Here is a 13562-nt window from a genome sequence, read left to right on the forward strand (position 1 = left end):
ATGCAAATTGCTGTAAATTTGAATTCAGATGAAAACTATGGGCAATTGTTGATCTCTAAATACGGACTCAAAATTATACCACAAAGGAAGCTTTATCAGATGCTGTTATAAGGGAATGGCATAATATTTCAAAGGAGAAGATTTATTGATACATTGCCGCTTTGAAGTAGTAAAAGAAAAGAAAATACAGAGTCACTAAAAGGGTGAGATATTTTTTTGTAAAAGTGGAAATCAAGTTTCCATTGTTTTGTCAATACCATAATAATAAATACTTTTTAGTTTGTTTTCTATTTTCACAATTTAATTAATACGTTAATTTTTTATCAATATAATTAAAAAAGGTAAAGGTAAAATATAAATTTCATAAGAATTTTTTTGGATTTTGACCTACATATAAGTTAAATATTTGGTAAAGTTTCCATTGTATTGTCAATAACATTTATGGAATATTTCTAATTAAAACTGAATATTTCTGTCTAAAAACCTATTAATCCTGTTACTACTGGAACAGACAACATATTAGTATTATTGACATAAAGTATTGAGTTGATTGGAAATTTTTGAAATCTTTAAAATATTTTTTAATAGATTAATTTCTTGTGTAGGGTATAATAAACACATAAACAAAAGACAATTCTTTATCTAGAGTTATAAAATAAATATGACAATACCGCTTAACGTAATAATAAATTTATTATCTCACTTTTGTCAATACTTGGAAGCAATGAATGTTTTAAATTCTCGAGTATTTACAAACCTACAAACCTTAATTTTTATGTTTGCTGATAACGCAACAAATGTTTATTACAGATTTTTTCCGACAAGATAAATTTTAATTTGCATAATTAGAGTTTAAAAAAAAATAAATTAATAAAAAAGAATAATGTACTAATTAAGCAAAATATTAGAGAATTTTAAATCAGTCTTATTAAGACCAGGAAACTGAATAGAATGGCTTTTACAAACACAATTATATTGTTGGTGATTGCTACACTACAATTATCCCAGCAGGTATGATTAGGACCTAAATGTATTAGAAATTTATTTTAAATTTTATTTTATCCTTGGAAAAAAGACATCCTTACCCAGTGATCCTACTTATAATGCTGGTGTGGTGGAGTTTATACCTGCCAAGAATGGAGAAGGCAAGGCTTTAGTCAAAGATAATTTGGCACGCATGAAAGCTATTATAGAATCGGAGGATACCAAGGATTTGGATATTTTAGTATTTCCCGAATTTGTTTTAAACAATTTGGACATGATGACATATGTGCCAGACCCCAAGGATAATATTGTGCCCTGTGAAATACCAAATTATGATTGGTTTCTCACCGAGTTATCCTGTGCTGTACGCAGTCGTAAATTGTATGTTGTGGTGAATGTGGTGGAAAAGTTTCAATGCCTTGCCTCAGATGACAACTGTGCCGCAGATGGTTTAAAGAAATATAATACCAATATAGTGTTTGATCGTGAGGGTCGTGTTATATCTCGTTATCGTAAGACACATTTGTATCGTTATGAATGGTACAAAGAAAATGTGTTACCTCAAGCTGAATTAGCCACCTTTACCACTGACTTTGGTGTGACTTTTGGCCATTTTATTTGCTTTGATATGATGTTCTATGAGCCGGCTCAGGTTTTGATAAGACAACTAAATATAACCGATATTGTTTATCCTACCTATTGGTTCTCGGAATTGCCATTCTTAACGGGTAAGTTTGAGAAGAAAATAAAATATTTTCTTTGTTATCATATGTATTTCTATCCAAAGCTGTACAACTGCAAGAAGGATGGGCTTTTGCCAACAATGTAAATTTACTGGCCGCTGATGGCAGTTATCCAGCGGGACAAAATACTGGTTCGGGTATTTATGCCGGTCGTTTGGGACGTCTTGCAGCTGTTATATACGAGCAACCCACTACCAAATTGCTTACGGCCAAGGTGCCCAAGCGTCAGAATTTTAATAGCTATCAATTGCCAGCAGTTGTTAAGCCTTTATTTGTGCCTCATTTAGAAAGCATTCGTTATACAAAACTGGATTTATTGCGTGACTACAATGTGGATATATTTAATACCTCATTGCTAGAGGAATCGTTTACCCAGGTCAATGAGACGATATGTCATCATAACTTTTGCTGCAGTTTTAATGTAGACAGAGTTAAGATTGCAGATTCAGTTAAACACAGTTCTTACCGCTATCGTTTGGCTGCCTATCGTGGTTCCCAAACCACTTTCGAACGTATTGATAGCAGCAATCAAAGTGTCTGTGCTTTAATAGCCTGTACTGGCAGTGAGCTGTATACCTGTGGCCACATTTTCCCAGAAAGTGTTCTAGTGGGCAATAAGTACTATTTTAGTGCAATAACTGTAACAGGTAATTTTGTGAATTCCGAAAGGCGCATAATTATGCCAAGCACTGTAAATTCTGTTATGATGCCTTTAACTGTGGATACATTTGAGTGGTTGGAAACCGACAGGTATTTATTTTATTAATTATATTGATTTAATTATAAATGATATATAATAATTTGTATTATTTTGCAGTAATACTTCAACTCATATACAAATGAGTCTTGTTGAGCCCCAACAGGATCTTTTGACTTTTGGTATATGGGCCAACTATTACAGTACCGTTAAGAATACCCATAATTTGAATATCTTCACAAAGAATACACAACAAATACAAAAGCCTGTCAACAATTCAGCATTTACTCTCAATGCAGGTTTCAATAATTTCACAAAATTATTGCTTTTGGGATTAATAATGTTTGCAGTTAACAATTTGTAATAGAATAGTAAATTTACAAGAAATTTACTTTCTTAAATAATAAGAAATAAAAGAAATAAGCTTTTAAAAATAAATGTTTTTTATAGGACGGCTATACATACAATAGGCTGACAATACAATATAAACTTTTCCAACTACTCAATTAATAGGTTCTATAGATTCATTCAAAGGCTTTTATTTAAATTGGAATTAATTCATAATAAAATTCATTCCACCTTTGAATTATAAAATTGTTCAGTTTAAAAGATATTTTTACCGATTTTGACCGATTGTTGATCGGAATTTCTATGGCATTATATTTGCCGTTGGAATTGCCTTTGTAATTTCTATTATTAGATATTGTTTATCTTAATTGCTTAGTATCCAGCTATTGACCATATTTGTGGGCCGATTTTCTCGAATTTAAATGGCAACCTAAGCAGACTTATAGCGGATAACTCTTCTGGCCAAAGAATATTCCTCGAAATGAAGTTATTCCAAGGAAATATGGTGGATATTCCAAACATTTGATATTTTCAGAGGCGTCATAGACGTTAATTTTGTGAGAAACTGGCGACTGTTTCCAAAGTATTAAAGTATTTAAATATGCAAGCATTTTTGAGAATTACTTCAAATTAATGAAAAAAAATATGTCACAAATGATAAACATTAATATCTTTTTAAACTGTTTGATAAGTATGTTATACACATAAACATAGTAAATAGTCAAATCTAATATCTAACACATTCATAACTCAAACACACTTAAAAACACACATTAGAAAGTAGAAAAAAAAACACATGCAAGCAGACAAACATTAATTTCAAATGCAAACAAATACACAAACATTAGAAATCAACAATTTTGGTTTAAATGAATGTAATGGAGAAACCTTCAAGTGGCGAATACCAAATTATAGTTACGTGCTTCTTTCACTAGCTTTTTTGAGTGTTTTTTTCATACTGTTGCTTTTTAACCGGAAAGCAAGCAACAGTTTTGTATTATTTCCGCTTTAATGATTGCTTGCCATCCTGCTATTTTATCTACACACATTCTCACAAATCTATACGAACATGTTTGTTTGTGTGTTAACACATTGATAGCGTTTCTAGGATCAAGAACATACATTGTATAAATAAGTATGAATGTATATGTGAGTCGTATCTATACATTTTTAAGAAGAATTCATGGCTGTTTGTTTTTACTCTGAACTATACACCACTTAGAGTTTTTAACATGTTTTAGTCACGTAATTGTAATTTTCACACGTCTCACCCATATAAAACCCGTTGGCTGGCTGGTCATTCTATTCACATTTAATGAATATATGACCAGAAGATGTTTTTATATGTGCATTTAATATGTGTGCATAATATACGCCAATTTTAATTAAAATGGAAACATTTTTTTTCCGAAAATATCCTAAAAAGAAATTCAAGGCTATAATTTTTGGAAGTTATTACATACTAAGACACTGGTACATATACATATTAAATGTAAAGCCGTTAATAGTTTTACTCAAATCTATTACTTTGTTAAAACAATTTTTAACCAATTGCTTTTAAACTAAATTTACATATTACGAATTCTAATAAAACGGAAATTATTTTTTAAAAATTTTGTTTCTTCCTTTAATTTGCAAATCATATTTGTTGATTGATTAAATTTATACGTTTTTGATTGATTCGAAGTTTATAGTTAATTTGTTGCTAAATAAACCGGATATACGTTTAGCATTAAACGGATGCAAAGCAATACACATTATTGCCAATAACCATGAATTACTAAAGTTATGGTAGATGGTGGTTTATAGATGAAAATTGAAAGAATAACTATTTTTAAAACTGTGTGAAACAACATAATTGATATGAGAGTACTACAAAAATGTTTTTCAAAAATAAGTTAATAAAGAAAATGGATTTTTTAATTAAAAAACAACAATTTTAACTTAATAAGCAGTGCCAATTTAACAGAATGATTTTTTTTTTGTTTGTTTGAACAAAATTAAGTAAACTTAAATAAAAAAACATTTAAAACAAGCTTGTCGAAAATAATTTGCTGAAAGGTAAATTTGTGTGGCAGAAAAGTGAAAAAAAAATGAATTTTGAAAAACAAAAAAAATTGCAAAAATAATAGTGAAAAATAATTTTTGGTTAAAAAAAAAATTTGGTGAAAAAAAAAAATTTGGTGAAAAAATAAAACACAAATTTTGTTAAAAAAAAAAAATTGGTGAAAAAATATATTTGGGCAAAAATTTAGGTAGTCGATGTTTTTTGGTTATATATGGTCTCAAATTAAAAATGGAAACGGGTGAACAGTATAAAAAAAAAATAAAAGGCAATAACGTTGTTACAATTTTGAAATATTTCAAAAAATAAAGATTATATTTTCTTTACGCTCCTTAGATTAAAAAAAATACACAAAAACGAGGGTCATATGAAAAACAGTTTTGAGTTAAAACATTTAAAAAGTATTTCTTAATCCCTTCTGTAAAACTATTTCATTTATATTAAAAATAATAATTAAAAAAAAAAATTGCAGCATATTTATTTATTCTTTTGTAGCGTTTTCTTCGGTTTCATTTGTTTCCATGGGGCTCGAATTTTGTTCAACCTCTTTTATTGAATCTCCCGCCTCAGCAGATGCGTCTACTGCCTCATTGGCAGCAGCTAATGCAGCTGCTTCTCTAGCTTTTTCATACTTATTAATTTCTTTAGAAAAAAAAAACATAACCATAAGTTAAAATAAAACCCCCCAAATTTAAATAAAATGACTTACCAAATTTACTAAGATCAGCTCCCAACAAACGTAAAATATGTAAAGTTTCATTGCTGTCTACATAGGCACGAAGGCTGGAAGTACCGCGCCATCCTACTATATACAAAGTAAAGCGTTCATCTACATATTTAATAATACAACTGCCAACACCTAATAAAGTATAAAAAACAATGGGTTTAATTAATAAGTCGTTTACATTTCCGTTGCAATTACAAACTTACTCAATTCTTTGCATCTTTGCTGTGTAGCCTCTTTGAGCTCTGTAGACGAGGGAGGTTTGGTGGGATCTGTACAATTAAGCTGTAAAATCAAATCATCTCTTTCAACTTGTATACGGCGGCTGGCTCCTACAAAGGCATTTGTAGTCTGCAAACCTTCCTGGGCCAAACGGAAGGGATGCTGGGTGTGACGATTTTCACAACGCACAAATGATTTAACACCAGTATTAATGATCTTAATGTTAGTTTCATTCAATAACACCAGATCTCTTATCAAATCAGAGCAATAATAAATATTTTTCTTTTTCTCTGTTATACATCTGGTTAGTAAACAGCGTTTGTTCAAATTGTCATCCAAATCGTAAAACTTTTTAATTTCTTCCCAGTCGGCATCATTTTCTTCGAAGAATACATAAGGATCCTCTTTATAGCCATGTAGACGTCTACGTTTACGCTGTGGACCCCAAGGTACCGATTTTTCTTCAATGGGTTTACCATTTTCGTCCAATTTTACCTCTGGCTTGGGTTTGTCCAACAAATCTTTAACATCATTTTTCTCGAAAGGTAATTGGCACTTTTTCTGCAATACAGCTACAAAGAAACCACCAGAATCCTGTAAATGTGGCAATACACGTATGCTTTACCAATATATATTAGTGAAATTCATTTAAATTCATAGAAATACCACTTGTAATGAACTACTTACCATTTTTCCAAACCCAACATTTCAATTTCCTCTTTGGGCATGGGGAACATATTGGGCCTTATGATAGTGTGATATTTTTCTGGTACCTCATCAAAACTACTATAAATTTCATCAACTTCTTTTGAAGCCAATTTCCATTCAGTCATGCCGGGATTAAATTTCAAACCTGGTACCAAATGGGAGGCATCAACTATTTCAAGAGCTCCTTTGGAGTCGGAAATAATGCGTTGCAAGACAGCCTCATTTTCGATGGGATTAAGGGAGCAAGTAGAATAAACCAAACGACCGCCTACCTCAAGCATTTCTGCGCCACGTCTGGTAATGCGATATTGTATACTATACCAAAAAAATTAAATGTAAATTGAGTTTTATGTAAAATTGATAAAAAAAAAAAATGTAAATACCCATGTAAATTATAAGCTTGGGCCAAATTCCATTTCAACCAAATATCAGGATTTTTACGTAAAGTACCATCACCGGAACAGGGTACATCACACAAAATTTTATCGAATTTCAAAATCGATTTCGAGCCATCAGCCTCAGTTTTCTAACAACAAAATAAAATAAATATGTAATAAATAATAATATAACCTTTTAAGCTATACATACCAACAAATTTGGAAAAAATGAACTATCATGATTAGTCACTACAAAGCAAGGTGAATTCAAACGTTTAGCCTGATGCACCAACATATAACAGCGATTATTATCCACATCATTGGCCAGAACAAAACCAGGTGGGATCTTATACTTCTCAGGTTCGGCATGTAAAGCCTCAATCAATTGAGCAGTTTTGGAGCCGGGAGCAGCACACATATCCAAAACTTTGTCTGTAGGTTTAACATCTAAAACAATGGGCGGTATCATAGATACCGATTCTTGACGACTTATAGCGCCGGCATTGGTTTCATTTATAAGGAAATTGTGTAGACGATACAAAGATTCTGAACGACGTATATCCTTACGGGTCAAATCCAATTGATAAGCCATGCCATTTGGATACCAAGGCAGACAAACAGGACGTTCTACCTCCTCTATGGTTTTGCCTCGTAATTCCGCTACACCCTTAACATATTCTGTAAATAATTCAGTTTGTATTATATCTAATAAAGCTTTGGCTTCTCCCTTGAAACCGGTCACTCTGAAAGTAGCCGGCAAATTTTCACGTATAGCCACCAAAAACTTTTCCCACTCCTGCTCATCAGCACAAATATTCTGGACATTATAGTATTTAATAAATGCTGCATTATCACGCACTATATCTGGGTATGGTTCAGCTCTGCGTTCCGGCTTTGCTTCTTCAGCCTGCAATAGAAAGAAAAAGTTCATGTAAACATTGTTTTTAGCAACATTAAAACACCTACATTTTGGCGCTTTTGACGTTTTTTGGCAGCAAAAGGATTAGATTTATTTTTACGACCCATTTTTTATTAATAAATGTGATTTTTCTATTAATTTAAAGCGAAAATATAATTTTTCTCCACAATTCTCAATGAAAACAAATGTTGAATGTCAACACGTGTTGTTAAGTTAGGGAGTTGCCAGATGAAAGATTACTAAACAATGGTAAAATACACTTAGAAAAAACTATTTGTATATATATATATTTGATGATAAAGATTTAATCTGACCTTTCTTTAGTAACTTCGATATCTTTTCATTCCAATATAACAAATTTGCCCACCAAATGTATATTATTTGCTTTGATCAAAATAAATAAGGATTTGGAATTTATTTATAACAAACGACAACGCACTGGTGATTTCTATACCGACCAATGATTTAATATTTCCTGATATTTTTTATTTTAAAATTTTAATCATATTGTTTATACTCTATCAGATATCTATTGCATTTAAATTTGAAAACAAATTAAAAGTATAATTTTGAAAATAAATATTTTTTGCTATATTAATTCTTGAAGATGCATGGCAGAAAAAGAGCTAATTTTTTTACTCGTGTGGACAGCTCTTGTCGATGTTATGTTCTTGCTCGAAGAACGTTGACGCATTTCCATTTTAAATATTGTTTTTGTCGCGAAAGCTACACGTATTTATTTTAATGGCTTGCTTGCGAAAGAAATGTTTTGTGAATGTCATAAAACAAAATGTATTTAAATTACAAAAATATGTACATACAGATTAACACAGGTACTAGAATCATAAAATACAATAAAAATGTGTAAACTCATAGCAAAATTCGTAGAATTGTTTAATTACTTGCAGCGTTTTAATTTAACATCTGCTTTTCAGTGTATAAAAATTTCCCAACTACTTTTGTATAAATTATGGTTACTTTTAACTAGTTTATGTTATGTTTGGGTACTTGATAGATTACTAAATATTTTTTTGAAAATGAAAAATATTGCAAAACTTATTTGAAGGTTTAAACTCACGCTTTAATTGTGTTTGAAATTTTAACTTTATTTTCACATTTATTAGTTGCTTTTTTCTTTAAAAATATCATAAAACTAATTATCTTTTTGGTATCGAATACCCGGAAAATAAGTTTTGTATACGAATTAATTAATACATCTCTTTTTTTGTTGTGTTGAAGCGGGAAAAAATTTAAATAACAACGAAAGATGTCGACATTTTTAAAACCATTAACACCCACAAAAAGTCGACAAAATTTTAAGCCAGTGACACCAACTAAATCGAAATCGATGACCAATATCAACACTAGTGGCAGCAGTTCCAGTGCAAATCTCAGCTCATCCACTAAGCTTTTGGAAGAGATAAACTTATTGTTGCACTTGGAGACTCTAAAACGCAACAGGGACAGTGAAATCCTATTAAAGCATAAAGTCGAAGAAGCTCTGAAAGTATTTGAAGAACGTCGTCACAAGTACTTTAGTTTGGTGGCCAAATACGCCACATTAGTGAAATTAGCATGTACCCGAAAAGTTTTACTACGCAATGACCTTATTGAATTTAACACCGAATCAGCTCGCGCTGATGCTAAAAGTATCAAGGAGAAACTAAGCAGCGGCAGTGCTAATGACTACATTTGCACTCCAGAGTTGACACAGTTTAAGGAAATGTTACATCAAGTGGTGAAATACAAAAATCTACCAATTAGGCGTTCGGAATTAGTAGATCTTCAAAACGCTACTGATGCCATACAGTATTCCATTGAAGCTATTGAAATATCTTTGGAGAAATGTACTACCCAAGGTCTGGACCATTTTACCAACACCCTAGACATGGTGAACTATCCTAAACTCTTGAAGGAGTACGAGTATAATGAATATTGAAAGGAAACACAATTATTTTATATTATAAATGCAGTGTCTGGCAAAAGGACGTGTCTCACATCTTTCCACCAGCCTGCAGTGCATTTATTTCTTATCTTATTAATAGTATTTGTTAAGTTATTTTCAGTGGGGGGAAGTATCATTAGGTTCTTTCTACACATTCAATTCTAATAATGAAAAAATAAAGAAAAACAAAAAAATGTATGGATTAGACTACATAACTAAAAATGAGGGCGGGTTAAGGAAGATGAAAAAAATTAATTACCACTTGGATCGTTTAGACCAGTCTTTTGGGGTCCAGTGCAGAGCCTTTGAATCTATGCGTATTTTTCGCTTGTCCATGGCCTTTTTGTGCTGATCTATGGTATCACGATTAATGCAAACAATATATTGTCCCTTGTAATAGTTAATAAGATTCAGGTTCTGCAGTGTAGAAATAACGTCTTCCTTTTTGATGGAAGTTACTTCGCAAATATCACTTAAAAAACAAGAAATTAATAAGTTTGTATTCAACAATTTTACTAATGAACTTACTTGATTGTTATGGTTGGCTTTTCGCCATCATTTGTTGGTTTTTGACTGATAAATATCTCCAATATTGTTTGTGCCCAGTAAGATCGATAAGAAAGCAGACCCAAATCTGATAAAGGCTTTTCGGGGGATCCAGTTTTACCTTCAAATTTGGATAACTCATAACTGAATTCTATAAGTAATTTACCGTATCCTTTACGCTGGTAGGGAGGCATGGTCAGAATACAAGCAACGTTGTAGTCTTCTGTACTCTCTTTTTCCTTCGAAAAGTAGCCCACTATATGAAAGCCTCGGTTGTCGTATTCCGTCATGACGTAAAATAAAAATGGATCTGTATCATAGTACAATGTTTTGTGATCCAGAAAAAGTTTAGCCAACAAACACAGATTCTGAGCGTACACTTTATTTTTGCGGCCATCAATTTCAAAGAATGATATTGTACTCTTGCGATAAATTTCATTTCCAGGCGGGTGACGTAGATTGCATTTGACCAAATGCCTTTCCAGACACTTTCGACTCTTACGATATTTCAAACAAAATTCGCATATGTAAATGCACGGCATTTGGCACAGTTCCTGAAATTGCTTACATGAAGATTAAGCAAAATAATATAAAAAGATGTTAAAGTAACTAACCTGCGGATATGGGGAAAAATACCAAGGTTTTATGCGGTGTTTACCCAATTCTATCATTTCAATATTTTTCATACGTGTCACTACATCGTCTTGATGTATAGTGACCATACTACCTGATTGTCTTGGGGTGCCGTTTTTACCATCCTGTGAACCTTCTTCATTAGTGGTCACTGGTATAGTGGCCGGAGAAGACTCTGTGGGTGCCACTGTAGCAGCTACCACTGGTGGTGCTGACAGCGGCAAAGGTGTAGAATTAATCTGTAAAATATTACAATTCTTCTTAGGAACAACTATTTCCTCCTTTAGAGGCACTGGAACAGAATTTACTTTTCTTTTTCTATTGATTTTTTTCTGTAATGCTGCTGCCAGGACTGCATTTCCATTGACCATTTCACCACCTGAGGGTTGGGGCGAAGTAGGCCGAGAAACACTACCAGCCACTGAAAGATGTTTTTTGGGAGTGGTGACACCAGTGCTGGCACCAGTTTGTGTACCATCTCGCCGGGGAAATTGCACTTTTCGTGTATCTAAATCTTCTTCCGTTACCCATTCGTCCAAGCGCTTGTTAACTAAAATTAAGATTTAACATAAAAAAGGAACTGAAACATTCCACATTTTTTGTACTTACAATCAACATAATGGACATAAAATTGTCTTTTGCCATCATGGTCCTTTATACTAACGATTTCTGCCAGGGGCCAATCGTCTGTTTTATGCATACGCACTGAAAGTCTGCATCCTTCTGTCAGTGAGGCCTAAAATTTAAACATTAAAATAAGCCAGAAATTAGAATACTAAATTCAACTTACCGTTGATTCACATATAGAGGATACATCTTCATCGATGTCAATCTTTTGTTTCATGTTTTAATACTTTTTGTCTATATTTTTAATATATTTTTCTCGTAAACACGTCTATATTAAATGAAGTTGTTTGTAATAATAGCCAAGAAAATTTAATAACAAAGCTGATTTAAGAAATGTCAAATTCTAATTTATATAAAAGCTGATTGATATAAAAACGTAAAAACGGGTACACGGCCAAAAATTAATGGATAAAATTAAGTCTGTCAAGTGTTGTTGACAAAAATGTTTGTTTATGAAATATATTTTAATATTTATGAAATTTTTTAAAAATTTTAATAATCATACTATTTTGTTTATTTACTTTTTATGCTTGGGAGTTCTGTTAATAATTACTTTTTATTTATGGAATTGCCATACAAAAATACATATTATTTATAACATATACTACACCTCAGTGTTGTGAAATTCTATTGATTGTGTTATTAATCATTGAAAGAAGAAGAAGATTGCTATTTGACATTTTCTTTTCACAATTTGCATCGAATTTGCTTAACTCGTGGCGTATAGAGAATTTTCATTTTTTAGTGCAAAAATATAATTAAAATTAAAGGTAAAGTGAAATAAATACTATAAAAGTGTACATTACGTTGCTAACTATCATTTAATTATAAAATTTATGCAGATGCCAGGCGCAGATACAATTAAATCTTCATGGGCCGATGAGGTTGAGCTAGATTACGGCGGTCTGCCACCACCTACTGAAGTAATTGAAAATGGTTTCAAATACGTCACAGAGTACAACTACGACAAGGATGACAAGAAAGTTAAAGTGGTTCGTACATACAAGATTTCCAAGCAAGTTGTGCCAAAAACAGTTGCTCTACGTCGTACTTGGCCCAAATTCGGCGAGTCCAAAAATGATAAAGCCGGACCCAACTCCCAAACTACTATTGTTGCTGAAGAAATCTTCATCCAAATTCTCAACACCAAGGAAGAAGAAAAGGCCAATGATCCTTTGTTAGATTTGAGCAAAAACATTGCCAAGTGCCGTATTTGTAATGGTGAGCATTGGTCCGTGTATTGTCCATACAAGGGTACTGCTATGGATACCAATCTGATGGAAAAGAAAGCAACCGCTGCCGCCACCGCCGTTACAGAAGCACCCAAACCCGGCAAATATGTACCTCCATTCCTTAAAGACAGTCAAAAAGGTGGTATGGGTATGCGTGGACGCGATGATACTGCTGCTATTCGTATTTCCAATTTATCTGAATCTATGACCGAACAAGATCTTGAAGAACTTATCAAACGTATTGGACAACATACCAAAATGTATTTGGCCCGCGATAAAAATACTGGCCTTTGCAAAGGTTTCGCCTACGTTCATTTCCGCCAACGCAAAGATGCCGCTGCAGCTATTGAAATCCTTAATGGCCACGGTTATGATCATTTGATCTTGAGCGCTGAATGGTCGAAACCCCAGACCAACTGATACGTAGTGAGGGATTCGACTTTAACTTCCAATAAACAGAATTAAAATTATAAACTTTTTTTTTACATACATCTTACACAAACAAGTTCTATATGATAAAATTAATGTTATACAGAAAAACAAACAAAAACTATTCAGAAATATAAATATATAAGTAGATAGAAAGGCTACATGAGTAAATGTAAGCAGTAGCCTAACTCCAATATCATTTGTTTACATTTTGTTTGGGAAATGCTTTCGGACAGTTAAGGTATGGTATTGTAATTTTCATTACATTTTCAATATTTCTAGCAGCTATTTCTGATATATGTATAATGGTTTACGTTTTTTGCAGAATTACTTAATAAATGGTAAACAATTTGATTAGAAATA

General features: G+C 32.2%; 5 protein-coding genes across 7 annotated transcripts; 3 read left to right on the plus strand and 2 right to left on the minus strand.

Moving 5' to 3' along the window:
- The first annotated feature begins 880 nt into the window (after nt 1–880).
- On the plus strand, nt 881–2800 carry LOC135958936 (vanin-like protein 1). Its single transcript, XM_065509886.1, has 4 exons — nt 881–1011; nt 1076–1712; nt 1772–2477; nt 2545–2800. The coding sequence occupies exons 1-4, from the start codon at nt 952–954 to the stop codon at nt 2786–2788; spliced, it is 1647 nt and encodes a 548-aa protein (XP_065365958.1). The 5' UTR covers nt 881–951; the 3' UTR covers nt 2789–2800.
- A 2314-nt stretch (nt 2801–5114) lies between these two features.
- On the minus strand, nt 5115–7973 carry Nsun2 (tRNA (cytosine(34)-C(5))-methyltransferase Nsun2). Its single transcript, XM_065508869.1, has 7 exons — nt 7835–7973; nt 7080–7775; nt 6875–7017; nt 6471–6806; nt 5768–6402; nt 5547–5696; nt 5115–5479 (listed from the first exon to the last, which is right to left on the minus strand). The coding sequence occupies exons 1-7, from the start codon at nt 7892–7894 to the stop codon at nt 5319–5321; spliced, it is 2181 nt and encodes a 726-aa protein (XP_065364941.1). The 5' UTR covers nt 7895–7973; the 3' UTR covers nt 5115–5318.
- A 1053-nt stretch (nt 7974–9026) lies between these two features.
- LOC135957253 (uncharacterized) lies at nt 9027–9930 on the plus strand. The gene has a single exon (XM_065507966.1). It carries the CDS (start codon nt 9055–9057, stop codon nt 9724–9726), a length of 672 nt encoding a protein of 223 aa, XP_065364038.1. The 5' UTR covers nt 9027–9054; the 3' UTR covers nt 9727–9930.
- On the minus strand, nt 9739–11823 carry Tip60 (Histone acetyltransferase Tip60). 3 transcript variants are annotated; one of them, XM_065507963.1, is made up of 6 exons: nt 11702–11823; nt 11521–11647; nt 10893–11461; nt 10261–10841; nt 9992–10204; nt 9739–9893 (listed from the first exon to the last, which is right to left on the minus strand). In XM_065507963.1, coding segments are annotated over exons 1-6 (1545 nt in total). In that variant the 5' UTR covers nt 11756–11823; the 3' UTR covers nt 9739–9892. The 3 variants fall into 3 exon arrangements, with proteins under 3 accessions (XP_065364035.1, XP_065364037.1, XP_065364036.1); XM_065507965.1 differs by lacking the exon at nt 9739–9893 and having other exon boundaries at nt 9988–10204; nt 10893–11150; nt 11220–11461; XM_065507964.1 differs by lacking the exon at nt 9739–9893 and having other exon boundaries at nt 9988–10204; nt 10261–10832.
- A 347-nt stretch (nt 11824–12170) lies between these two features.
- On the plus strand, nt 12171–13393 carry LOC135956842 (eukaryotic translation initiation factor 3 subunit G-1). Its single transcript, XM_065507438.1, has 2 exons — nt 12171–12308; nt 12381–13393. Exon 2 carries the CDS (start codon nt 12381–12383, stop codon nt 13188–13190), a length of 810 nt encoding a protein of 269 aa, XP_065363510.1. The 5' UTR covers nt 12171–12308; the 3' UTR covers nt 13191–13393.
- The last annotated feature ends 169 nt before the right edge of the window (nt 13394–13562 follow it).

Source organism: Calliphora vicina, chromosome 4, assembly GCF_958450345.1.
Source record: "Calliphora vicina chromosome 4, idCalVici1.1, whole genome shotgun sequence".
NCBI classification, from domain to species: Eukaryota; Metazoa; Arthropoda; class Insecta; order Diptera; family Calliphoridae; genus Calliphora; species Calliphora vicina.

Coding starts and splice junctions, on each gene's coding strand:
- LOC135958936 (XM_065509886.1), top strand. CDS start 952: ATGGCTTTTACAAACACAATTATATTGTTGGTGATTGCTACACTACAA. Junction 1,012..1,075: donor CACTACAATTATCCCAGCAG/GTATGATTAGGA, acceptor CTTGGAAAAAAG/ACATCCTTACCCAGTGATCC. Junction 1,713..1,771: donor GGAATTGCCATTCTTAACGG/GTAAGTTTGAGA, acceptor TTCTATCCAAAG/CTGTACAACTGCAAGAAGGA.
- Nsun2 (XM_065508869.1), bottom strand. CDS start 7,894: ATGGGTCGTAAAAATAAATCTAATCCTTTTGCTGCCAAAAAACGTCAA. Junction 5,697..5,767: donor GCAAAGATGCAAAGAATTGA/GTAAGTTTGTAA, acceptor ATACTTTATTAG/GTGTTGGCAGTTGTATTATT. Junction 5,480..5,546: donor AGCTGATCTTAGTAAATTTG/GTAAGTCATTTT, acceptor TTTTTTCTAAAG/AAATTAATAAGTATGAAAAA.
- LOC135957253 (XM_065507966.1), top strand. CDS start 9,055: ATGTCGACATTTTTAAAACCATTAACACCCACAAAAAGTCGACAAAAT.
- Tip60 (XM_065507963.1), bottom strand. CDS start 11,755: ATGAAACAAAAGATTGACATCGATGAAGATGTATCCTCTATATGTGAA. Junction 11,462..11,520: donor TTATGTCCATTATGTTGATT/GTAAGTACAAAA, acceptor TCTTAATTTTAG/TTAACAAGCGCTTGGACGAA. Junction 10,205..10,260: donor AAGCCAACCATAACAATCAA/GTAAGTTCATTA, acceptor TTGTTTTTTAAG/TGATATTTGCGAAGTAACTT.
- LOC135956842 (XM_065507438.1), top strand. CDS start 12,381: ATGCCAGGCGCAGATACAATTAAATCTTCATGGGCCGATGAGGTTGAG.